Source organism: Phalacrocorax aristotelis, chromosome 13 (genome assembly GCF_949628215.1).
Source record: "Phalacrocorax aristotelis chromosome 13, bGulAri2.1, whole genome shotgun sequence".
NCBI lineage: Eukaryota > Metazoa > Chordata > Aves > Suliformes > Phalacrocoracidae > Phalacrocorax > Phalacrocorax aristotelis.
Window position 1 is genome coordinate 1792886 of NC_134288.1, and position 25218 is coordinate 1818103.

Sequence of the window (25218 nt, forward strand, 5' to 3'; positions counted from 1 at the left end):
AACAGCCAGCACAGCTGACCACAAATCCAATTTTCCTTGCCAAACAATCCAGATTAAATATCAGAGGGTTGGCAAAGGGTGAAGGGAGTCCTGCCTGGGACAGGTCAACGCCTTTGGGGGCTGCCTTGGGTTTCCAGCATCCCCCTTCGGGCTCTTGCTGGCTGATTGTTTTTAAAATTGCTGAAGTTTAATAGTATTATCATGTCAATGGGCCTGGCCAGACTTTGCCGGGCTGGCTGCCTGGGGACTCAGCCTGGACAAGCCCTTTAGCGAGAGCAGGCAGGGAGATGCCCCATAGACCCATGCCCCGGAAGGCTCCTAATTCCCCATCAGCTGTGGGCTCCCTGGCTCCTGCTTCAGGCTGGGTTTGCCCAGGGACTTAGGCTCCCCAGGTGTTGCACTCGGGCACCCAGTGGGATTTTTCCAAAGTTGCTTCCACACTACCTGTACCTCCAGCCCAGGGAGCGCAGGAGGGTTCATGGCCCAGCCCTGGGCAGGTATTTGAGCCCAGGGACTATTTCCCAGTTGTCTCAGTTAGGCAGAAGACTAATACAGCCTTTTTCAAAGGGTAGGAGCAAAAGCAGACTGCTCGGAAGGACAGTCCTGCCTGGGCATGGCAGCTGACACAGACCCCGGGGGGCGGCCGGGGGGGTCTCTGTGGTGTCACCCACCAGGAGCAGGCTGGGCGCCTGGGCAGGGAGCAGAGCGGGCAGGATGAATGCACCCTGCCTGGTAACGGCCCCGGTTTGCAGGCAGGAGCGAGCCTGGTGTGGGAGGGCTGGCTGGGGCAGGGGATGCACCACGCGCTGGGGCAAACTTGCAGCAGATGGGATTTGCACCCAGGGCTGGCCCCACACCTTGCCTGTGGTTCACCAGCCTTTACTGCATTTGCATTAACGGAGCAATAGCAATTTGGAGGTATGGTTTCACTCAGGACATTGAAGATTTAGCAGCAACTAAACAAATGCTTTAAGGGATTCTCCTCTTATGCTATTTAATCCTTTATTACACCAGGCAATCTGCTTTGCACAGACCAAGACCCTGCTTTAAATGAAAGTTTTTATGCAGCTTTTCTCAATAACCGAACAGATACCCATCTTTTTCCATGCAAGCAGAAAAGAGGGGAGGAAGGGGAGCTGCAGCACAGCCTGAAAAGGTGGTGGAGCCTGGGAGGGGAGAGCTGTCCCCAGGGCAGCTCCTGCACCAGTGTGCCATCAAGTACCTGCAGCAAACAAGCTCTGCATGGAGAAAAACGGAACAGGACCCTTGGGGCTGCTGTGCCCCATGAGCACACGGGTCCCTGGAGGATGCACACATGCATGCTGTGCTCGGTGTTGCTTACCTGCTTGTCCTGAGCATCTGGCAGAGGGGGAAGGTGTGACGCAGACCCATCACAGAAGGGCATGGAGCACGGGGTGGGGAAATCCTGTGGGACTCACATCCTCGACCTGCTTGCATGTAAACAGAGCGATTTGGCCTCCAAAACTCAAAAGGTCACCTTGGGCTCTGCTATTGCAGTGGAGAGGTGCAGGGAGAGCAGTGGCAGCCCCATAAGGCCTCCGAAGGCCTCACCCGGCCCATTGGCAATGGACACAGCAAAGGTCCCACCTCGTGCCTCCTCGATCACCGCTCCTGCTTTGAAACACCTTCCACTTTCATGGGAGCCGTCATGTGTTGAGCTTCTGATTTCCCATTTAATAAGTGAAAAAGCCACCGAAGCACCGGTGGTGCCTCAGGGTGGCCTGAGGTCCCTGGGGCTGTCACCCACCCCCACCCCAGCAGCTCCTGTCTCCAGGCCTGGCCCTGCAACCAGTGCCTGCCCGTTCCCTGCCTGCCGACACCAGTAGCGCCTTGGTGCTGGGCTGCAGGATTCAGACTTAACATGGCGGAGCAGAAGGACCCTGTGCGGTGCCTTGTGGGGGTGCCCGTGGGTGGGTGCCTGTGGGTGGGTGTTGCTGCGTGGGTATCCCTGCACAGGTGTACCTGTGCGAGTGTCCCTCCATGGGTGTCCCTGTGCGAGTGTCCCTGGGTGGCAGTCCCTGTGTGGGTGTCCTGGTGCGAGTGTCCCTGGGTGGATGCCCCTGGGTGGGAGTCCCTGTGAGGGTGTCCCAGTGTGGGTGCCCTGGTGCGGGTGTCCCTGTGCGAGTGTCCCTGCATAGGTATCCCTGTGTGGGTGTCCCTGGGTGGATGCCCCTGGGTGGGAGCCCCAGTGCGAGTGCCCTGGTGCGGGTGTCCCTGTGCGAGCGTCCCTGGTGCGGGTGCCCCTGGGTGGGAGTCCAAGTGCGGGTGCCCTGGTGCGGGTGTCCCTGTGTGAGTGTCCCTGCATGGGTGTCCCAGTGTGGGTGTCCCGGTGCGGGTGCCGGGGTGCAGCTCTATGCGGGGGTGGGGGTTACCGCCGCATTCCTGCCGCCCGGCGGGTGCGGGGGCTCCCTCCCGCCGGGCACCGTGTCCGGGAGCGGGGGCTGAGCCCCATCCCCACCGCGGGGCCGCTCCGGGCGCCGGGGGGGGGGGGGGGGGGGCCGCCGCCGCCGCCGCCGCCGCCAGGTACCGGCCCGGGGCTCGGCGGGGCGGGGGCTGGGGTGCCCGCTGCCCGGTGCGGCGGCGGTGACAGCCGGGGGCGGGCGGGCCGGGGCCGGGGGCGGGGGGCCCGGCCGAGTTCCTGCCTCCTCGGGAACAAAGGGAACTCTGTCTCGGCATCTGTCACCGCCGCCCACCCAAAACTTTTCGCTGCGCCTCGGCCGCCCGCCCCGCCGCCGCGGGAGGGTCCCGTCGCACCCCCGGCACCGGCACCGGAGCGGCGGCGGCGGCGCGACCCCGGCGCGGCCCATGCAAGGGCCGAGGCGGCGGCGGCGGCGGCGGCCCGGGGGTAAGAGCGCAGCCGGGGCGGGCGGCAAACATGGAGTCCCGGCCGGGCGCGGCGGGCCGGGCCGGGCCGGGCCGGGGGGCGGCGGGGCCCTGCCGCCTTTGTGCGGGCCGGGCCGGGCCGGGCCGGGCGCCGCCCCCGCCGTGAAAAGTTTGTGGGAGTCGCGGGTGGGCGCGCTCGGGCGGGTTTTGTTCCCTTTCCGCGTCGCGTCTAACTTGGCCGATGTTGTTTGTTCGGCCGGGGGTTGTTTTTGGGCCGGTTTCTGCCCTGGGCGGGGGCGGGGGGGGGTGCGGGCTTTGGGGCGGCGGGCGAGTTTTCCAGCGTCTCTTTCTTTCTCCTTCGCGGCGGCGGCGGCGGGGGGGGGGCCGGGGCTCGCCGCTCCCCCCGGCTTTGTGTCGGCGGCGGACGGGGTGGCCCCGGGGCCGCGCTACCTGTTGCGGCCGGGGGGCGGCGGGGGCGGCCCCGCCACCCCCCGCCTCCATCCCCGCCGCACAATGACCCCGCGTGGTTCCATCTCCCCGAAGCAACTCCGACCTTCCAGCTCCGGCCCTTTTCCCCCTGCTGAGATTTTTTAAAAAAATTATTATTTTTGATATTTTCTCCCTAAATGTTTCATTTTTCCTCGCCTTTCCCCCCGAACCCCGCTTGCGTGCGCAGGGCTCCCGCCTGTGCCGTCTCCCTAGACCTCCAGGGGCTCTCTTTAGGCAGAGCGAAGTGCCGCGGGGTGGGCTGTTGTCTCCGCCGCTGCCTGTAGCTTCTCCTCCCCTCGGGGGGGGCCCTGCCTCTGGATCCCCCCACCTCGGCCGGCCGGGAAGGGGGTGATGAGCCGCTCTCCACCTCGGAGGCGGTGGGGGGCTGTCTGCGGCTGCAGCCCGCGCCCGCTCCCCCGGCCGGGATGCCGCCTGATGCCCGCTCTTTGGTTTCCACCTTGCCAGGCTTTAACCAGGAGAGATCTGCGGGCAGCTCCACCATGTCGGATAGCGACCTCGGGGAGGACGACAGCGCCACATCCCCGGACCCCTTGCAGTCCAACAAGAGGAAGAGAAGGGGCAATCTCCCCAAGGAGTCTGTGAAGATCCTCCGGGACTGGCTGTACGAGCATCGCTTCAATGCCTACCCCTCCGAGCAGGAGAAGCTCAGCCTCTCGGGGCAGACCAGCCTCTCCGTGCTGCAGGTAGGAGCCAGTCCCCCACATGCCGGGGACGCAGCTGGGTCCTCTGCCGCGGTGCTTGGGACAGGCCAGAATGGGAGAACCCCACCAGAGATCCCAAAGGACTTAGAGCGCTGGAACCACTTCTCTCTGAAGGGCAGCAAGGAGACAAGGGAGGGAATGGCAGGGGAGTAAAGCCACCTGCGATGTGGGCAGCCTCTTTTTGGGAGAGGTCTGAGCCCCAGGGACCAGTTTTATGGCAATGCTGGAGCAGAGCTTTTTGGCCAGGCAGCAGATGGAGGGACTGGGATGGGGACAAACTAAGCTGTACCTTGTTTTTAGTAAAACCTGCCACAGGAGGGAGGGCTTCAGGGGGCGCTGCTTTATCCTGTTCCCCTGGGTACCCCCAGCAAAGGGGCCACAGCTGCCATCCCCTGTACGCAGAGAACTATCCTAGGGAAGAGAGGCTGGACTGGGCTTTGACCCCAATGGGCCATTAGCAGCACTAAGTACTGGCTGTGCCACTTGGCCCCAGTCACACCAGTTGCATCAAGGGGAGCCCAGCCCAGCTGAGTGCCCCGGGGCAGGAGTCCCCCTAGCCCTGCTCCTGCTTGCAGGTCGATGTTCTTGTGGTGCTGTGACAGGTGCCTGGCCAGGAGCCCTGGCTAGCAGTGGGGGTGAGCAGTGCTTTTCCTTCCAGCTTTGGCTTTCACCCTGTCTGCTGTTAGGGTGGCAGGGAGAACCGGCCTGCAGCTGCCTGTCCCTTTGAGCCACACAAGGGCCAGCAGCCTCTAGGCAGGGGGACCCCTGTCTGCCCAGGGCCCTTTCCCAGCCTGGCAGGGCAGGAGATAAGCGGTGGCTTCACTCTTTTCTCTGGTCTGGGGGCACAGCAGGGTGGGAAACAGCTCTTGTGTGCAGGGGAGCAAGCAAGGGCCAGTTGGTTTTGCAGCCGAGCCCCTCTCTTTGGGGCTTCCTCTGCACCTCTGGCTCCTTTCCCTGCAGCTCGGCACAGTCCTGGCCAGCTGTCCTGGCCGCGGCCCAGACACCGGTGTGTAGGCAGTGGCTGTCTGGTTTTCTTTTTCCTGGCTGGCAAAGCAAACTTTCTTTTTAATTTTAATGTATTTCTTTCAATGCTGGCTGTGCAACAGATTTGTGTCTGGGCAGCTGCTCCAAGCGGGGAGGCTGGTGGTCCTGGGAGGGCTTGAGTCAGAGCTGGGGGGAGCAGCAATGGGTTTAGGGTTGTGGGAGTCTGGGCTTGTCCTGGACTGGGGTTGGCGCGGTGCTGCCTGGCATGCGGGGGTTTACCCCAGGGGTTGCGGCAGTGGGACTGGCAGATGCCTGGCTGTCCATGCCCCGAGCTTTTTGGGACCAAGGAGGGTGTTAGCAGGCATGTGGCCTTGTGTTGAGGTGTGGTGTTGCCGTGTGCCGACTGTTGTCTGCCCTGTGGGACCCCCTACAGGGGACGTGTGCCTGGTGAGGAGGCTGCTCCTGTCCCCGCCAGGTAGGGGGTCCCAGCCTGGTGGCATTTCCCAGGGCCAGCTGAGGGCTGTCACTGGGATTTCTGTCAGCCTGATGTGACAACAGGATGCTGTGGGGGCTGTTCCATCTGATGAGAGGTGGAGGTGTGGGGCACCCCACTGCAAGGCTGGAGCGGCTGCTGGGTTCGATCCGTCAGTGTCAGTCTGACCCCTCCGGGAGCCTGTTAAGCGCAGGGCTCTGCTGCAGCCACTGGCTCAGCATCCCCTGGTTGTTTATTTCTACATCTCCCTGCCTGGTCTCGTGGCCTGGGGAGCTGAAGCCAGGTGCCGGTGGCCAGGGATTGGGAGCACAGCGACCCTGGGTCTCCAGGGACACTGGGAAGCCATGTGTCTCCCTTGCAGAGAGTTGGGAGATGAGAAAGCAGTCCCCACTCCTGCTGAGGCTTCCCAGACAACAGCAGGTTTCCAAGCTCATGCCTTCCTGTGGGGATGGACTTTTCGTCTCGCAGTGGTGGTGGGGACAGACACTGCCCAAAGTGACAGTCCAGCGTGTACTGGTGGTGGGGCCAAGTGATGGCCATGGGTTGTTTTTTTTTTTTTTTAAAAAAAGCTGCTTGCTTTGAACCCGAGGAGTATCCCAGCTCCCCTGGTGGGTGATGCGTGTGGTGTCCTGCAGTGTCACTGGTGGTTGTGTGTGCCTGTCTCCGTGCCGCGTTTACCGGAGGGAGTTGAATGCTGGAAGGAGAATGGCGGGCGGACCGGCAGGATTTTGGGGGCCTTCTGAGCGCTGCAGAGTTGGTTGGGCTTTCTGATGGGAGTCCAGCCCTCTGGTTGGGGATTACAGAGGTTGATGGCCGTGGGATTGCAAGATCACATCAAGGGGACTCAGCTAAGGCTTGCAAGGGAGGGTGTTCGGAAGGGAAAAGCAGGTGAGACTGGTGTATTTGAGGGTGTTAAATGCCAAATATTGTCTCAAAGACAAAAAAAGGACAACTGAGATCTTGCTGTGATCAAAGTGGTGGTAAGTTCTTTCTCCCTGGGGAAAAATATTTTATGTAGCTCTTGATTTAGGAAAGATCAGTCTTTTTTTTCTCTGATTTATTCTCTTCTAATTGTTTTCTAGGAAGAAGGCAGTTATTTTAATGTAGCATTTTATATAAAGACGCTGAAACAATACCTGGCTGAGACTGAATACATGGCCCCTGTGTTTCTGAAGGGCTTCCAGAGGTGTAGATGCAGAGTTCTGCCTTTTTGGTGTGCAGATGTTTGGAAGAGTCTTTAAAGTTAGCCGTAACCTCACTGGTTGGCAGGAGGCGTGGGAAGGTGTTGATGTACTGCCGCAATCCCTGCCACTCTGTTAGAGGACAGGGGGCTGCAGGTCTGCAAACTGATGGGTTTTAGGGTTTTCCATCCATGCTGCTGTCCTGCTGTCCTTCTGCTCCATGCAGCCTCAGTGCTCCTGTCCAGGGTGGCAGCATGTTGGTGCTGGCATGAGCGTGTGAAGCATGGCCAGGCATGCTGACCTCTGGGGTGGGTTGCCTGGAGAAGGGAAAACTCCCCCCAGACCGGGGACCTGCTGGAGGCCGTTGGGCTCTGAGCTGGCTCTCTGCAATGCCACAGCCTCTGGTTGGGGGGTGGCAGGAGCCTCTGCGAGGGTGCTGGGAGCTGTACCCCGCTTTACCTGCATAAGGCTGGGCACAGTCTCTTGTCTGGAATTCGGGGCTGTGGTGGGGGCACAGGACTTCCCTGAGGAGCAGGCAGCTCTGCTCGAGAGCCACTGCAGCTCTAGTGGCTCTGTGCAGCCTTGCTCCGGCTCGCAGGGCAGCTTGGCCCCTAGGCTGTCCAGGGTCTGCTTGTTCAGCATGGTGAGCAGGTGTGGGGGGCTGGCACCTGTGCACAAGACCCAGGGAGAGCTGGTGGGGTGGTCTGGCAGGGCTGAGTGGGAGCGTTGCACCGCAGGCAGCTGGGACAGGGGTGCGAAGAGGAAAGGGCTGCCCCGGGCAGGGGGTGCCAGGCAGGAAGCAGCTGGCGTTGGGGTTTCCGTGGGTGGCTGGGCAACCCCTGCCAGGAGTAGCTCTGCCTCTCAGGAGCCAGAGAAGGAGGAGGTGTGGGGCTGGGGGAGGAGACCGGTGGTAGCTGGGGCCTTCGGGAGCTGCTTGCTGGGTCTGGCGGGGCTTCTGCTGGCTTGGCTTTGGGCTGCCACCCCCCGGCGGGCCCTGTGCATTCCTGGTGCCCCAGGCGGACAGCACTGCATCCTCTCTCCTCCCAGATCTGCAACTGGTTCATCAACGCCAGGAGGCGGCTGCTCCCTGACATGCTGCGCAAGGACGGGAAGGACCCCAACCAGTTCACCATCTCCCGCCGCGGGGGCAAAGCTGGTGATGTGGCCCTGCCACGGGGGGCTGCTGCTGGCTCTGGGGTGCTGGTGGTACCTCCTGTGACGGCCACGGGGGCCTCCAAGGTGCTGTCAATGTCCGTGTGCCCACAGGTACTGTGCCACCCTGCCCAGGCGCTGGGCAGCAACCTGACAGTGGTGAGCGCCCACAGCCCCGAGCAAGAGAAGCCCCCTGGCCTGCAGCGAGCAGAGCCGGACCCTGCCCCCAAAGCGCTGCTGGGTGCCACCGGCAGTACCATGACCTTGCTGGCCCGGGCCGAGGCAGCCAGCCCCACCAGTGGACTCTTTAACACACCACCCCCCACGCCCCCTGAGCTCTTTGGTGACGACTTCAGCAGCTTCCAGCTGCTGGTGGAGGTGGCGCTGCAGAAAGCGGCTGAGCTGGAGTCACAGCGGCAGGGCGGGCAGCTGCCCCTCTTGCCCCAGACTGAGCCCCCGGGAACCTCCATCTCCAAATAACCACCCGGGCCGGGTCCTGCAGGGTGCCGGACCCTCCTGGCTTTGTGCCACCTGTCTGCCTGCACCCCCCCGACCAGCTCATCTCAGAAGTGGACTCCTGCCTTCCCTGGGGCTCTGGGATCTGTCAGCCAAGAGGGGAGAGGAAGGACTGTCCCATCCCACCACCCTCTCGCTGGGGAGACGGCCCCTGCTGCTGCCCTCGCCGCTAAGGATGGTGCCCTGGGTGTGCGGGAGGATGCAGCTGCTGCAATCTGGCCACTGTGAAAAGACCTTTGCAGCTTTAGCAACCTCTCCCTGCCGCCACCGATGGTTACTGTGGAGCTCCCCTTGGAAAACCTGCTGACTTTTTCTCTCTCCTGTCAACAAGGGTCCAGCCAACACCATTTCTTCAGGGAGAGAGAGAGAGATTTTACCTTTTTTTAAAGTTGGTGTCTGTTTTAAGGACTACGGATGAAAAGCTTTTTCTCCCAAATCTCTGATCTTGCCCCTGCCTTTTTCCCCCCTCCCCCTTTCCTCCTTTTGTTTGTGGAGGGCCGTTCTGGCACCTTGTGCGGGCCAGGAGCCCTGCCTTGCCCAGGGAAGGGCCAAGGACAGATGAACTGGAAACCTGAAGTCTGTGGCCTTTTTTTCACACAGAAAACAGGGGACCCTCCTCCTCTGCCTTAGGGTGTTACAGATGCTGCCAGTAGAAATCTCTATGGTGCTGTTTAGCAGTTTTTTCTGTTGAGACATTTCCCCTTTAATTGTGATTTATTATATGATTTTTTTTCTTCTATAAGCATTTCCACAACTTCCCCGTGTTTCTCATGAGTTCCTGCTGAATATGTGCACGTTGTGTCCCAGAACAGAGAGCGCATTGCAGAGCCTGTGAGTCGCTGACAGTAGGCTGCTGCTGGGTGGACGCAAAGCTGAGACTGTGAAATTTTGTATCCAACGTCTTTATTTTCTATTTAAAAAAAAAACACAACAAAAAAACCCCAAACAAACCCAAAAACATTTGGAAAGAGGTACATTGTGGGTACGGGCCTGTGCATTCTACAAGTGCAGCGCTCGCAGCCTGCAGACCACGGTATTGGAAAGCAGAGTTGTCTCATCAGCCAAGAGCTGATGAGCTGCCCTGGGAACGCGGAGGGATCGAGTCCTCCTTGCTCCCTGTTCCGCCTCCCACCCTGCTCTCACTCTCCAGGGCTGAGTGTGGCTATGCCCGGTGGTGTGGTACTGGTGACCTCTAGTGACAAGCTGGTGTCTGCTGGGAACTGTCGGGGCTCCCCCAGCCTGGCCTGGGGGTGCTTTTCCGTCTCTGGGGCAAGCCCTAGCCTAGCATAGCTTGCTGTCGCTGAGCCTGGGTGCTGCGCTGGTCCTGGGACTGAGATAACTGCTGTTTCACTGTAAAATGTAAGTTAAATAGCGCTACGTACGCACCTATGTTATCTATCCTGAGAAACACTAATCCTAGGTAATTAGCCTGATTATTAAATTGCATGACTAGAGATAATAACCTCCACAGGATCTGGTGCCGTGCAGGGGCTGGAGCCAGCAGTGCTGGGAGAGCAGCACACTGGAGGATGATGGGGCCTGGAAGGGAAAAGCACTGGTTTTGGGGACCAGTGTTTTCCCCCCCTCATTCCCTCTTTTTCTTCTTCAGAGAGAAGGTGGCAGGGAGTGCTGGCACGGCGATGCAGGAGGGCTTGCCAATAGTGCGTCCTGTTGGCTGGCTGCCCCTGTGCAGTGCAGGGATGGCTCTAGCTCTGGCACTACCTGGCTAGGCAGCGGGCACCATTTCAGGTGGATGCTCGTCATGTGGCTGTGACCATCCCCTTCCTCATCTCCCCCAGTTCCATTTTATGTCCAGCCTTTGCCCTCTGCCTCCTTTCTGGGGAAAGCCCTGAATTTTAGAACCCCCTCCCTTATTACTAGGTAGCCCTTCCCCTGTCACCCCACTGCAGTTCTGTTTCCTCCCCCAGGGGAGGGAGAGGCTTTTTAGTCTCGTCCCTTTATTTTGCCCCAGCCAAACCAAAGTGGTTTCCTCCCCCTGGGCAGGAGTGCTACAGCTGCACCTGTGCCATGGTCCGGTGTTGCTGCCCTGGGGATGGACCAGAAAGAGTGGGGAGGGCAGGGATTATTGGAATGAAATTTATGGAGCAAAAAACTACTGTAAATATCTTTTTTGTTTGTCCTTCTGTTGTCAAATAAAATTTTTTTAGTTTTGTGTGGCTTTTTTTTTTCTATATATATATGAGCTGGACTATGTCATTTGTGGGTAGCTCACTTGCTCCTCCCTCACCCCCACCCCCACCCCCTGACACTCAGCCAAAGCAGCTTAAGAGGCCTGAGGAGCATTGCTGGGTGTGGAAAAAAAGGGGCCAGTGACTGGCACGGGCCTGCACTTACGCCACCATCATTTGCTCTGACAGCTGTTATGTGCTTGCTTCCCACAACATTTGATCCTGGTGTCTGGGAGCCAGAAAGCATTTGGCAGCAGCAGAGGGCTGATTCACTTGTATCTTCCCTCCTCCTGGCCAGCACTGGAAAAGTGAGGCAGCATCATTACTACCCCCTTGGCAAGGGAAAAAAACACTACACACAGTTCCCTGGGTCAAGAACCCTGTGAGTCCGGCAGGGGTCCTGCAGCACTGCTCCTGGAGCAGCAGCCCCAGCCAGCCTTGCTCTGCCACAGAGGGCAGGGGCATGGACCCGCAGGCTGCTGCACTCCCAGCATCGATGTGGCAGTACGGGGACACAGCAAGGCTGGGCTCTGGGCTGCTGTGCCTGCTCCTGTGCTGCCCTGGGGGCTTGGCCAGCCTCTTCCATGCACTGGGAGTGGTATTTCATCTGCTAATGTCTTCCAACATGTATCAGCTCAGGGCTGCAGTCCCTGTGCTGCCTCGAGACAGGTATCTGCTTTCTGCCATAGCAGGGGCTGGAGTGGGGGCTAGCACCTGTTCAAGCCCTTTGCAGCCCCCTCACCCCTGGCTTCCTGTGGCACAGGGTGACCCCAGGGGCGCTGTGTCCCCTCTGGCATTGGGCAATGGCTGTGGAAAGATGGAGGCACCTGGCCTCACTCGTGCAGCTCCAGGGAAAGCCCTGGGCAACTCTGGCGACAGGAATAGAAACAGGGCATCCCCCACCCTGCGTGGGCTAATGGTGCTTTGTGCTCATGGTGAAGAATGTGGCTGGGGCACCCAGGGGGTTTGGGGTGCCCAGGCGGGGCTGGAGCCAGGACGCAGCCAGGGCAGGGCACTGCCAGCCCAACTGGGGGAGGTGGTCTGCACAGCAAGTGCAGGGCATGGCTGGGTAAAACACGACCACTGCCCCTCAGCCCTGCCTGCCCCTCCTGCAGCCTCAGGTAGCGCCTCAGTGGTCCTGAGCTGCACCAAGGTGCCTTTGCCTCAGCCAGGCGCCTGGGACCCCCAGGCATGTCAGGCACAGCCTCAGGGACCTGCACTCGCCTCCATGGGGAAGGGGCCACTGACCCCCAGCAGGGCTCAGGCAGACCCTGCCCCAGGGCGCTGGGCAGCCGTTCCCTGCAGACACAAGGGGAGCTCGGGGGGTGGGGGGGACAGCCGGCATCCTCACCCTCCCGTGCAGCGCTGGGTGTCCTTACCCGGGGTGGGAGGCACGGCTCTGACCCCCCCCAGCCACCGCCTCCCAGGACAGCAGCTCAGACTTGCGCTGCCGGGAGGGGTCCTGCCCGCTCACCCCCCCCAGCCCTGTCCCAGCCCTGCAGCCCGCCCTCTCCAGCCTGCGCTCTGCCCCGGGCACGCTCAGACACTGCGTTGAGCGCAGAAGCATCAGCATGGTGCTTTCATACTTCTCATGCCACAGCCAACACTACCCTGAAAACACCCATGGGCGGGGTGGTGGTGGTAAGTCTTCAGGAGACCCTCCCTGGCAGCTGCATCCCCCATCTCTGTGGCAAGGAAGCAGTGCAGGGCATCAGGCTGTGCCCCAGAGCAGCGCAGCTGGAGGGCAGGGAGAGCTATGCGTTGCAAGGGCCCCCAGGCTCCCACGGATGCATGGTCAGTGGCAGCGCAAACCATCCTCCTCCTTCCTGCTGTGCTTCTCTTACCTGGATAATGCAGGGAGCCGCTGCCCCGGCACCGCTTCTCCGGGCACATGCCGGCCTGGCTCCACGGCCCCCCTGGTTTCAGCGCTGCCTGGGACGGTGGACTTGAGCAAAGGGTGCTGAGCTGGTTTCAGGGGAGTCCCGCAGCCAGCCGGCACACACGGTGCTCGCAGGAAAGCAGGCAGCTGTTCCCCGAGAAGCCCGGCCAGCACGGCAGCGGCCGCCACTCAGCTGGGGAGACCCCACCTGCTGCAGCCCTCAGCACAGGCACCGGGGGTTTATGCTGAGACGGGGCCGGCACTGGTGACGACCCGCCATGAGGCAGGCCCAGCCTGCCGCGCCTGCGGAGAGTCCCGGGGCCCGGAGGTGCGAGGCACGGGCCGCCCCGCGCCCCCCAGCACAGGCGGCGCTGAGGAGAAGCTGGACCTGGGCGCCGCTCTGTCCCCGCCCCGGGCTCAGAGCGGCAGGGCGAACCCCCCGGGCCCAGCCGAGCCCCCCGCGCTGGGCAGGGCACGTCCGTCCGTCCCGCCCGCGGCCGGCCCCGCCACCCCGCCCTCACACCGCCCGGCGGGGGCGGGACACCCCAGCCCCGCCCACTGCTACCACCAGAAGTCCCGCCCCCTCCCAGCCACCTCAGCGGCTATTTGCCCCACAACACACATGGTCTGTTGTGATTGGCTGGCCTGAGCAGTCACCCCGCCTACTAGTTTACCCGGAAGTACATTTTACACAGAAGGCCCACCCCCACACACGCGGGGGCAGCCATTTTGTTTCACCCGCCATTTTATGGCAGGGAGCAGCCATTTTGTTAAACGTCATGCAGCTCTGTGATTGGCTGACAGTCGTATCTTGACACCATCATACCCACGTGCCCTCAGGCAGCTCCATGATTGGCTGCCCACTTCCTTTGGATCCAGAGATGCTCAGCTATAAAACCACATCAATTTATATACAAATACGTAAAGTTGTGTATAAATACTTATTTTCAGATATATACTTCTAGGTTTGTATAAATGTGTATATATTTTAAGATACATATGTACATTTATAAAGCTGTAGAGATTAAATATATGGAGCCATAAAACCAGGGGTATAAAATAGATAAAAAGTCCGCTGTGATGGACACCCAGGTAAACCACTGGGGGGGGTGTGTGTGTCTGTCCTACCAGCCGATCCCCACAGACCACCTGTGTAGGTGGAAGAGGGCATGACTTCTGCACAAGTCATCTGTGAGGCAAGAGGGTGGGACTCCCACCAGCAGCCCCCCCATCCACCCCGTTACAGACCAGCCACTGCTGAGAATAAAGAGGGAGCGAGACTGCAAGCAGCTATAAATTCAGACTGCATTTGTTTATTTAGTATTTTTTTTATGGTAAGTCAGCCAGCTGTCCTTGCTGCTGTAAGTTCTTCTCCTCCAAGGTGGCAGGAAACAAAATGAGAGTCAGGCAGGCACACGCGCTCACCTCAGCTGCCCGGCCTCACCCCACAGACCCATGCATGCAGGACAGCTGCCATCAACGCCCCACTTCACCTCTCCTGGCTGCAGCACGCAAAAGACACCCTGAGGGCCTGGTGCGACCAATCCAGGATGAAAAGCAATCTCAGGCCAGGAGTGAAGATGATCATTTGACAATTACAAGAGATGGGCTGTTCCTACAGACTGCTGGCCTGGGAAAAAGCAGCTTTCCAGGCCAGCTCCCTGGCAGCAGCCTCTGCCACTTTTGGAAGAATAATTTTAAAACAACCCAAAAAAAAAAAAACGACCATCAGCAAAAAAAACCCAAAACACAAACAAAAAACCTCCACCTTTCCCTGGCATTCTCAACTTCAATGCTAGGTATCTCTAAAACTATATCTTTACAATCCTCCCCCAAAACCTGACAGTGCAACCCAAGAAGTCAATGTCTCTACCCCCAATGCTGAATTTGAGTTACATTATGACCAAGGTTTGATAGGAACCTAATTCTGTGTTTCAGAGTTTATGACAGATGGGCAGAAAGCTCTAAGAGCACCTTTGCATGGACAACACTGGACAGTATACAACGGTCACTCAGACATCATTCAGGATTTCACTTTTATTTATTTTTTTGCCTTCTGGATCACCAACACCCTTGGCTGAAACTTCTTTGGGATTCTACCCCCACCCCCACGAAAGTAACACACAGTCTCCCAACTCATTCAAGCAAGTGAAGAAAAGAAAAAAAATCCCCAGCAAGATCACTCAGGATGGGGCCAAATGCTTATTGATGGGGTGGCAAAGAATTCTGTGGTAGCAGTTCTGGCTTCAAGAGCCAGACTGAAAAAGGAGATCTACAAAGGGGAAAATGGGCTAAAAAGTATTTAGCAATCCTTCCTCTACCCAAAGAGCAGGGAGATAAGGAAAAAATAGTCATCTGATTACACACAGGGTATATATTTTTACACACACTTTTACAGACATCTAGATATAGTACATGTAAAAATATATGCTATACATATGCCCATTCTCACCAAGGTGCTTTTAGTAACCATCTGCACTGTGCATATGGGCATGTATACGTGTGTATGAATTAAATGTACAGGTACTACTAAGTGTATATGTGCATATGTACACATACATACAGGCAGGCAGCCTACTACCAGCTACCTGTGCCTTCCTCTTTGTACAAAACCCAGTCCTCCCACCTTAAAATGCCATCACACTCTCCCCAGCCCACCCCTTCCCCAGCCCACTTTGAAACAGGTTCCCCAGTGTAGCAGCTTCTTTCTCAACAAGCAATTCAAGGAAAATTCAAGGAAAAACAGGGAAGAGGAGAAAAATCAAAGTGAAGCACGTGTGGACCATGGCCATAGTTGCTCTGTCGTCCTTCAGCTCCCCTCCTGTGCCTGGAATAGGGTACTGCTCGCTCCCTCAGGATCAGCCAGCTAAGCACTAGCCCTTCCCCTCTTTGCCAGCTTATTGCACCATTTGCTTCTGGGCTGCATTTTAACAACTCTGCATTACATTCCACAGACCCTGTTATCCTCTCACATCAATAAAACAGAGGAATACAAACCCACTGCCCTGTTCCTGCCCACCCACCCTCCTTCCACCCCAATATCCCCATGAAAAGGAAAAAAAAAAAAATCCCAAGAAAGGCTGCTTGCGAGCAGAGTGCAACAGTAGTACACACTGAATGGGTGTTCTCTTCGGGAGCTCTGTGGAAGAGAGGTTATTTCTAACACGGTAAACAAAGCCATGCAAAAGGTGGGATAAAGGGAGGAGGAAGGAAAAAATAAAGGATGAGAAGGAAGAACATAACTGAGGAGGAGGAAGAACACACAGCATGGCAAGTGCCCAAGGCTTCATGTTTTCTTGTCCTCTTCTTGTAAACAAGCTAATAATTCTCATTAGATAGAGCAAGTAAAAAGACAAGTTCCAAGTTGAGGGGCTGGAGTTTCCAGGAGTCTGTTCAGTCCATTCAGCAACACCACAGCCAGTGAGAAAACGAGGGGTATTTTTTCTTTTCTTTTTTTTTTTTTTTTTAAAATCTTCATTACTTAAAGCTGAGAGAAAAAAAAGCCAACTCAGGAGCCCTTTTCAAGGATGGCTCATTGTCTCTAGACTGAATAAATCACACTAGTTTAGAGAGAACCTTTTTTTTCCTTTTTAATGACTTATAAAAACCACATGATTCCTTCCTCTGCCCCTTTGCTCAAAGGCGGGTCTGTGCCTCAGGTACGTAGATCTCAATGCTATCTGCGCTCTCCGTAGCCGAGTTCTGCCGGACGGAGGCAGCCCTCTTGGCTGCCATAAGACGCTTGCGAGCTTCCTGTCGCTGCTTGTCTGAATCAGAGGCTTTGTCCCGGTTCAGTTGGGATTTGGACTTGGCTGGCTTCTTTGGCACTGGAGGGGGTGGTTTCTTCTCTTCCTTTAGGGAGACAGTAAGGAAAAACCCAAACATAAAATAAAAATGCACATACAGAAGCTTGCTCTCTGATATCGTGCGGACTCTGATGGCGTGAGGGACTAAGCAAAGAGATTGACTATCAGGTGAAAGAAGCAGTAGCAGTTCTTGAGCAAGACACTCAAAATCAGCTTCCCCAATTTCTAGAAATGTGCCGTTTTGCATTTCACGGTACGGAGGCTTTCTGTGAAGCAGACTAGAGTTTGCAGACTATGCCTGGCCCAGCTATAGGTCAGAGCACAGCACAGGCAGCATGAAGGCTGAACTTGTTCTGGAACTGCAAAATTTTAATATGCCACCCTGCACCAGAGCCATAGTCTTCCTTCGTACCTTCATGTCTAGTTAGGAAGCCTAGCCCAAGGACAGAGCCTATGCTGCATTCTCAAGAGGTTCCAGTAGGTGATTTTTTTACACTACTCACACCCCAAGAACAGTTAAAGCCTATTCATACAGTGCTCGTAACACTAGAGGCCTCTGTATCACTGCTTTAAGCATACACCACTCCTTGCTCTGGTCTCTCTCCATCGTAACACTTCTTCCCCGTGTCCAGAATTGTTCCCATGATTGCTCAAGAGGAAAGGTCTCAGTGCATTGCAAGGCTGTGAGATGACACTGCACAAATACAATATGGTAAAAGCCCTAGAGATCTTCTGTTTGCAGACAGAAATAAACCTCAGATACCCAAAATGTCTGCAAGGTGCTCCGGCTGCTCTCAACTGCCCCACACTCACCTTTCTCTCCGGTGTCTCTGCCAATTGCCAGCTATTAGCTTTCAGGTGGTACAGCTCATCAAACTTCATGCTGATGTCTTCGATGGACAACTGCAGGAGATCCCAAAACCCAGCTAGGTCCTGGGCTGTGGGTCTGGGATTGGCATTAGGGTTCTAGAGGAAAAAAATATAAAAAAAAACACCTTTCAGAAAGAATATACTCTTCTGACAAGCAGAGCAGCCTGCACAGCTTAAGTATTCGCTCCTTGGAAGTCTACCTGACAAGCGAAACATCAAGAACCCACAGGAGACACCAGCCCTAAAATATATAGAGACACAATGCCATCATTTACAGTCAAAACTATTTATGCAAAGATCTGGAAGCAGAGATTCTGTTTCTACTATAGGAGCCTCTCTGTAGCAGAAAGCAATAGCTCTGCTCTCCCCAAAGCTTCCCCAGCTAGTGTGAATCCTACAGCAGTAGCCTCCAACTGAAGGTCCCCAGCACATGATTTAGAGCTAGAACACTGGTTTCTTACACAGACATCCTGATTTCAGGGTGGGTTATAACAGAAATGGACACAATATGAGGCAAAGCACAGCTCTGACACCTGGAGAACTTGCATGCCAGCATACAGAATCCCAAGAAGCCAATATAGGTTTCATGAGCAAAATTACTTTGCTACATCCCTCCACAGAACAACCTGGAAGTATCAGTATTTCTCAGGCTAGGTTGAAAAACTTTAAGTAGCTTAAGGTTCTCCCAAGAACAGAATTTTCCCAGTTCTGAGACATCTGAACTGCCATCATAGGCTTGGATTGTCTCAGGAAAGCATGGGAATAGATCTGGGCAACTCAACACAAAGCATCAAGAGAGACCTCAGCACAAAACTCTGCTGAAATCCTGGTGGCTAGCGGTGTTGCTGCTAAGCTCTCAGCTGTGATCAGCTGGAGATCAGCAAGCAGGTGCTCAGCACTTCACTCCCTCCCTCCTCCTTCCTGAGTTTCTCTAAGTTGTGGGGTGGTTTTTTTTTTTTTCATTCTCAAGTAAAGGGGAATTCATTTCTGAGGAAGTTTGCAAAATCCATATCACAATAAAGCTTGAGGGGCAAATCAGCACAGATTCCTACACAGTCCCATGTCAGCCCTGTTCAGCTATCAGCAAGGGCAAACCCTTGCATTACATTTGAAGAGATCCGAGTCAAACAGTGCTGTGTGACCAGTGAGGGACAATCCTGTTGGGACTGTTTTACCATCCACATAATCTACATGCAAAGCAAGCATGTTTGGAGAACAGTAGACTTTTCAAACATTTCCCCCCTATTTGGCAAAACCTTGGTGGTTCATCTCAAAAAGCCCTTTAGAAGTTACAGGAAGGAGGCAGTTTCCAGGACACACAACAATGTCGCCGGCTGACAATTCAGCCTCACAGAGATTCAGTGTGTTCAGCACACCCTGACCAGCAGTTCAGGAAGATTCTCCTATGCTCATGCAAGCACCTAAGGGAATTGCAAACACTCATCCCTGAGCAGGGCACAGCCCAAGAACTGCCTATTCAGAAGAGAGATTGAGGCAATCAGCCTCCCACTGCTCAGCTGCTGTTTTAAATCAGCATCCATCCATCACAGCATGGTGGTCTGGTTGTAGGCTACAGCTGCTTTGGCTTTGCTTTTGCAGTGACAGTAGCCTGTTAATACCTGATTATGTTCCCATAGTGCTCATGAAACAGAGATGTCTCCCTCCCAAAACCCAGGAGAAATAGATCCAGACTCACCAAGTTTTGTTCACAGAGGCCGTGGAATTGCTGGAACTTCTGTGACATTAATAACTGTGCACTGCCCACTGCACTCAGGACTTTTCCTAAGACTATGGAAGACAGAAAAAGAAAAAGACCTCAGCTGAGCAGACTACTAAATGCAGCAACGAACTCGAGTGCTTCTGGAGCAAAGAAACACTCGATTCATTAGAAAAGGAGTTTCAAAGACCCCTAATGAAGTAAATGCTCTCAGGAAAAGGCGATATATTGAAAAATATAATCTACATCTGTCTTTGCCATTTATTATTGCTCCTTCTAGAACAGGTCAAAAGCAGGCCAGACTGAGTGTGCAGAAAGTACCTTAAACTGCCTTCAGCCCATCAGACAAGCCACCAGCACAATCTCAGCCAGAAGATCTGCTGGCATCTGCTTGCAGATCACAACCTGCTCTTCCACTTATGGAGGAGGTGAAGGTGGCAAGGGACAGAACTGTCTCCAACCTCTATTTACCAGAAGGGATTAAAATACTGACAGGCAAGGGCTTTTAATACCCAGGACTTCACGTTGCTCTTCGTGGGTTTTCCAAGAAGCTTCTAGGTATGGCAACATTCCTCTGCTCATTAATGGAAAAAACACCGTATGGGTTTTTCCCTTCCAAAGGCAGGGTTGAGACCCCCACAGTGCATTCAACTGCACCATGAACAGGGATGGACTGATTCCCCTTCCCCTCCCTGGTCTGCTGCTGCACCTACTCAATCAGTTCTGAATGTCTATAGGTCTCGGGACAAGTGTAAGCTGGGCTGTCTCTGCACCCACCAATTTCTCAGTTACAGAATCTACTAGGAGATTGCTCTTAGAGGTCACAGATACACTGCCACACTGGTCTTGGTGCCTTTTCTTGCCAGAGCACCCTTGACACAGGCAAAATAAGGACATCCCCTGAGGCAGGGAGAGCCCTGGCACTGCCTGTCCAGCTTGGCAGCCAGTGCAACACCTTACTACAGTAGTATAGATGAGCTTCCCCAAGCCCTAGCAGGGACAGTGAGCTATAACTGAGTCTCACCATTATTTCACCTTTCTCAGGTATCAAAAAAAAAAAATTAACCAGATTCAAAGCAAAGATCCTGCCCTCTGCAGCCTAGTCACCCACTTCTGTCACTCTGTATGCACCATAGGCATGATTTTCAGTGCGAGGACAGGTTGTGCCAACTTATTTGAAAACAAGGAAACAAGCCCAATTGGGACTGAACCCAATACAATCAAGTGGCCTTGTGTCCCCGTGCATGTGCTTTTGGTGTATGTAGTACAAATTCAGTGAAGCTTTCCCGTATGAAGAAACCTCCTCTTTGCTGTGAAGACAAGTCCACCAATTCAACAGATCAAACAAGCTCAGAGGTCACGTTCATCCTACCCCACTGCCAACTAAACTTTCATCTGCCCACTTGAGTACAATGGGTTAGGCAGGGAGGAAGATTCCACAGCCTCCCCGAAAGCAATCCATTTAAGCTTTCAGCAGTTTTGAATGGTCAGGAGCCGCACCATCCCCTGAGAAACTTCTGCTGCTGAAAATAATGTGCTGCGTCACAGTATTTTTTCTTACCATATCTGCTATAGGAAGTTACCTTATCCATACTCATCTCCGTGTTCTACCCTTACTCCATGGGGTCACCGCAATTTAACTGCAAAAAGCTGATCCAATACTCAATTACAACTCCTCCTTGACGGAGGAGACGCTAGGCTGCTCCAGTCTGGTGTCCAGAGCCTGACAACACCTACCTTCTTCAGAGAGATTGTTCTCTTTGGTCTCCTGGTCCATCTGGCGGCACCAGCCTTCTAACCGCTCTGTTTCTGCCTGCAGCAGCTTCAGAAACCAGTACCCATCCCGCCGGCAGGCTCCTGGCTGTGTGGGTTCTGATGGTGAGGTGGAGGATGTCTCAAGCCAGGGGTCAGGAGGAGGGAGAGATGAAGGCTCGAGGGCTGGGTCATTGTTTTCTCCATAGGAGAGGTTTCTCTTAATCTGTGAGGGCTTGGCTGGTTGCCTGGTAGTGGCATCAACACCAACGGAGTTGTTGTGTTGGGGGCACTCAGCAAGGCTTCTCTCAGATGATTTACAGCTAGAGTTATTAAGTTCCTGTGTGTCAGAGTCTGCGTCCTGTTTGGAGGACATGCTGCGAGAGTGGCTGTTTCTAGAGAGATCAAAAGTAAACATTAAACAGCAGAACTCAACCTGGCTGGCCTCACACACTGACAGTGAAATGCATTTGTTTATTATGCCTGCAGCTGAGCCTCACCCTGCCCGCCCTGCCCCTCCTCACACACAAACACACACCACACATTCAGACAGACAAAATTATAAGGTTGCCTGCTTACTGCAATAGGCCGTTCAGACGAGAGGACTGACGCACATCTATAATTACATATTGTACTTTTTTTTATTTCAAACTCCCATTCATTTGGCTGTTTACAGAACAAGTGCTTTTTTGCAGCGGGTGTGTGCTGTGGAAGAAGAGCTCTCCATGGGCCCCCATTCAACACCACTCATATTGGAACAAAGAAGGGGAGAAGGTCTAAGCAAAAGTGAGGAAACTGCAATTTAAAAGAAAGGAAACTACAAAAGCTTGCGTCTTTCACTTACCGCCACTCGTCCTCTACCTGTACCCCGATGGACTGGAATTTGGTGGCTGGTGGAGGAGGCTCCTCTTTTGCCACTGGCTGAAGGCAGTCAACCTTATTAAACAAAAAAAAATACAGACAAAACCAGACACAAGAACTTGCTGCTGGAATTCACATTAGTAGACCAGGAGTGCTGCACACACACAGCATGCTGACACCACACACCAACTGGAGGGCTGTCTTAGGAGAGGCACAAGGCTACCACTCAGGTCTGCCTCCACTTGAGCATCAGGACTGTATCCTGCTGGGCTGCTGCCAAGTATCTGCTCTAAGAGCACTCAGGTCTGCCATCCACTGCTGTTTGCATGGCTGTGGGACGCTGGGGAAGGGCTGTGTCCCCCTGAGGGAGGAGCTGCATGTGTGGCATCCGACACAGGCGAAGGCCAAAAGATTCAAGAGAGGGCAGATATCTGATTAAGACAGATAGCAAAGCCCAGCTTCCTCTCTCCTAGGGACTGATAACCTCCATAGCTCTGGATAAGAGGGTTAGGAGGTTTTAGGAGGGAAATCCAGGCTGTGGGGCCAGTGGCTGGGGAACCAGCTCAGAAAAGGAACAGGGGAAGATGGCAGTCAGCCTCTCCAACATGAGTTCTCTTGCCTCGCTGCCCTTTCAGCGTGTGTTTTGCCCCACTGACCCTGCAGAAAAGCCTTCGCTATCACACGTACCTAACTCGCCAGCTAGCGTTGCTATAAAGCCAATGGAGAACTTATTCACACCCACACATGGTGGCTCAAAGACCAGATCCTGCATTTAGACCTGCCCAAGCGCTCAAGGTCCTATCTGCAGGTAATAGCCTGCAGCACTGACCAGCACTTTGGGACAAAACAAGTGTTCACAGCAGCCAGTGTCTCTAACTGGGAAATCTGTCCACAAGAAGAGTGTACAATTGTAGATAAATTAAGTTTTGCTGAATGAAGCATGGATTTACACTACTCAGTGGGTTCTCATTTGACTATGTAATCAACAGCTCATTTCCCTTGATTTCCACAGAGCTAAATGATTCCAGCAAGAGAAGGAGCAACCTGCTGAGAACAGTGGACAGCAAGGAATTGCTCCCTCCTGCCTACAGCCCTGGGGCCATTTCACACTGCAGCAGACCATACTACATGGATGGCAAGTAGAAGGGCTCACCTCTCAGAAGAAAGTTGTCTCTAGAATCATGATGGACAAGGAGCAGATTGATGTTAAGTAACACAGTACAGAGCACAGGCTCAGCACAGGCATACTAGCAGCAAAAGGCCTCCTTAGAGGGAAGTTAACATGGTCCCACTGCTTTATGAAACATTTCGATTTTTTACTAAAAGAACTTAGTCCTTTCTGGTCTGTTATGGAAAGCTTCTGCTGTATTTCACCCCCAGGAACACAGGAAGTTAGTCTGACAAGGCAGTTTCTCTTGCTAATTCTAAGTGACTTCAGATGCACACCTAGTCACACAAAATGCACACGCTAAATGGATGGGTTAAAGACATTCCTTAGGACAAAGGAGAACAAACTATTCCATACTTGTATTCCTATAGACGACAGCTTTCTTTTGGGAATATTCTCCACTTTAGGCTCTTCGTTAGTCAGAGTCCCTTTGTCACTTTTCAAAGTTGCATTTTTCTGGGGTAACTCTGGAGTCTCTCTTGCTGGAGTCACAACGCTTCCCCTCGTCACACTGGGTGTCCTGGTGCTGTCCAAGCTGTCTGAAGAATTGCTGAGTCCTGACTGGCTGGTCACCTCGCTCTTGTGGTCCTGGCTGTCCAGGTAGGTGTCCTGCGCCGATTCAGTGCTGCTCTGCACAGTGACAGAGATGAACGGCTTTGATGTGGTCCGAGGTGGGACAGGTGGTGGAGTCTTTTTATATGCCACTAGGCATGATGAACCTGCAGTAATGGAGGTGGGAAGAATAGAGAATGCAAAAGACAGATTGGGGGGGAGAGAGATACAGTAAAAGAGAAAGAAAAAGCAGGTCAGTCACAACATCCAAGAGGAGCCTCCAAGTAGAAGCTAGAGGCAGAAATGCAGAAACAGCCTACAGCCAGCAGCTCACACTGGGCAACCCAAACCAAAGCATAAGGGGAAGCAGAAGGCAGAGCCAGAGCTAGCTTGCAAAAGAAGTCGAAAGGAATACCATGACGTGCGAAAGGCTGGAAATGGAGAAGAGGTATAGAAAAGCCTCCCAAGAATGCTACAGTGTTTGGCAGGTGTAAGCCTCCACGTTGGGGAAATTTTCTTTGGCTAAACCCTATGTTTTAGTGTCCTAGTATAGCCAAGTGCCTCGGCTCTCTGTCCCATCAGTTGACAAGTTTCAGTGTCTGGACCAGGCTGGTGTTTTTTCCTATAAAAATGGAAAGAAGCCATAAAGTTTGTTAGATGCTGATGGTAGGAACAAACAATTGTGAAGTACCTTAAAAACCTAGCTGCTACGCGTTAGAGGAAATTACATCATCTGAATGCAACAGCTCAAGAGTGGCAAGGCTGCTGCCGCCCCACGTCCCCATATCCAACCAGTAGGGAGGCTGAAGATGTGCTCCCAGTAAGCACAGAGCACACAAATCCACTGCATATATATTCACAGACACGGCTGGCCACACAGATCACAGAAGAGCACCCACAAGAATATGGACAGCAGCAATGGCCTCATCCTGCTCCTGTCTCTGGCTTGACAGGATGGAAGTCCAATAGTGAAAATGTATGTACAAGGTGGGTCCTGCAGCAGCTGCACTTGGGCACTCAGACTGCCCAGTTCCTGGCCCCTGGAGATACAAGCCCCTGAGACCAAAGTTCTACTCCAGCTGCTGTCCAGACAGGACAGACTGTGCCAGGCAGGGCACGGCCAGACAAGCACACTGATCAGCCACCTACACACAACTGACCCCTTTTATCCCCTCAGCCCTGTATTCCCCACTCTTGTTCCTCCCCAAGTCACCAAAACCCCTTTTCTTGTTCCACCTTTGGTTCCTCCCCTAAATATCCCATTAAGTCCTGTGCAATCCCAAACTGCTTTTCCCCTGCAGCCCGTAACATGTCCCAGCCCTTGACAGCAACCTCCCTGGTCCAAAAGGTGATCTGGAGAGCTGCTCCCCATGGCTCATGGTGATGGGTGTCATGCCTGGACAGCAGGGCTGAGGCTCTCTGAGACAGCCCCAGGAGGAGCCTAGATAAGGCGTTCAGTGGTCAGGGGTCTCTGGCTCAGGGTCCCACCTGCCATTGTGTCCCCCTGCTCTGGGCTTGTGCAGATGGGCCTGTGATGGGCTGATGGCCTCTGCGAGGGACCTGGGAGTTGCCCAGCAGGGTGTGATTTGGGCTCCCCCCTGCTACTGCCTGAGCCCCTTCATGGGTATGCAAGGAGCTTTATCACACATAACACTGCTCCGCTCCAAGGCATAACCAGAGAGGCTCACACCATCCCTTCTCCTTGCACCAGCACTGCCTAGCCACCTGTTTCACCTCCTGGGAGGGCCACGCTCCTGGAGTGAGAAACTTAGTGCTGCTGCCAGGTTCCTCCTAAGGGGCTTGTAGGTCTGTATGGCTGCGGTGTGCTGAGTCTGACAGTCCCACCCCTGCTAGAAGGGAGCTGCGGGATCAGGGCTGCTGCAGGTTTCAGGGTAACTCTGTGCTGTCCAGGCAGTGCCTGCAGGGATTAGCCTTCTCTTGCCTTGGTGTCTTGGTCACGGTGCACAGCTGTGCTTTGGTCCTGCAGGCTGCGTAGGGAGCTTCACTGCTCCAGGCTGTGAGCCGATCAGCTCCATCACCACC

At 54.8% G+C, this 25218-nt stretch overlaps 2 protein-coding genes and 1 long non-coding RNA gene across 11 annotated transcripts in view; 1 reads left to right on the top strand and 2 right to left on the bottom strand.

The window, feature by feature from the left end:
• The first annotated feature begins 2692 nt into the window (after window positions 1–2692).
• Window positions 2693–10552, top strand: TGIF2 (TGFB induced factor homeobox 2). The gene is made up of 3 exons (XM_075108506.1): window positions 2693–2866; window positions 3799–4037; window positions 7761–10552. The coding sequence occupies exons 1-3, from the start codon at window positions 2827–2829 to the stop codon at window positions 8343–8345; spliced, it is 864 nt and encodes a 287-aa protein (XP_074964607.1). The 5' UTR covers window positions 2693–2826; the 3' UTR covers window positions 8346–10552.
• On the bottom strand, window positions 10206–12938 carry LOC142064006 (uncharacterized). The gene is made up of 2 exons (XR_012662952.1): window positions 12415–12938; window positions 10206–10870 (listed from the first exon to the last, which is right to left on the bottom strand). It is a non-coding gene; the product is annotated as an uncharacterized LOC142064006 (long non-coding RNA).
• Window positions 12939–14468: 1530 nt separating this feature from the next.
• The window catches only part of DLGAP4 (DLG associated protein 4), a 149910-nt gene continuing 139160 nt past the window's right edge, over window positions 14469–25218 (bottom strand). For 6 of the 9 annotated variants that reach the window (XM_075109233.1, XM_075109231.1, XM_075109240.1 and 3 more), the window contains 6 exons: window positions 22981–23342; window positions 21439–21530; window positions 20580–20989; window positions 18822–18913; window positions 17069–17221; window positions 14469–16301 (listed from right to left, as the gene is read on the bottom strand). In XM_075109233.1, the coding sequence (XP_074965334.1) occupies window positions 16086–16301; window positions 17069–17221; window positions 18822–18913; window positions 20580–20989; window positions 21439–21530; window positions 22981–23342 (1325 nt within the window). In that variant the 3' untranslated portion in view covers window positions 14469–16085. Of the gene's footprint in view, window positions 16302–17068; window positions 17222–18821; window positions 18914–20579; window positions 20990–21438; window positions 21531–22980; window positions 23798–25218 lie in introns of all 9 variants that reach the window. The other 3 variants (XM_075109238.1, XM_075109237.1, XM_075109239.1) reach the window with 1 other exon arrangement.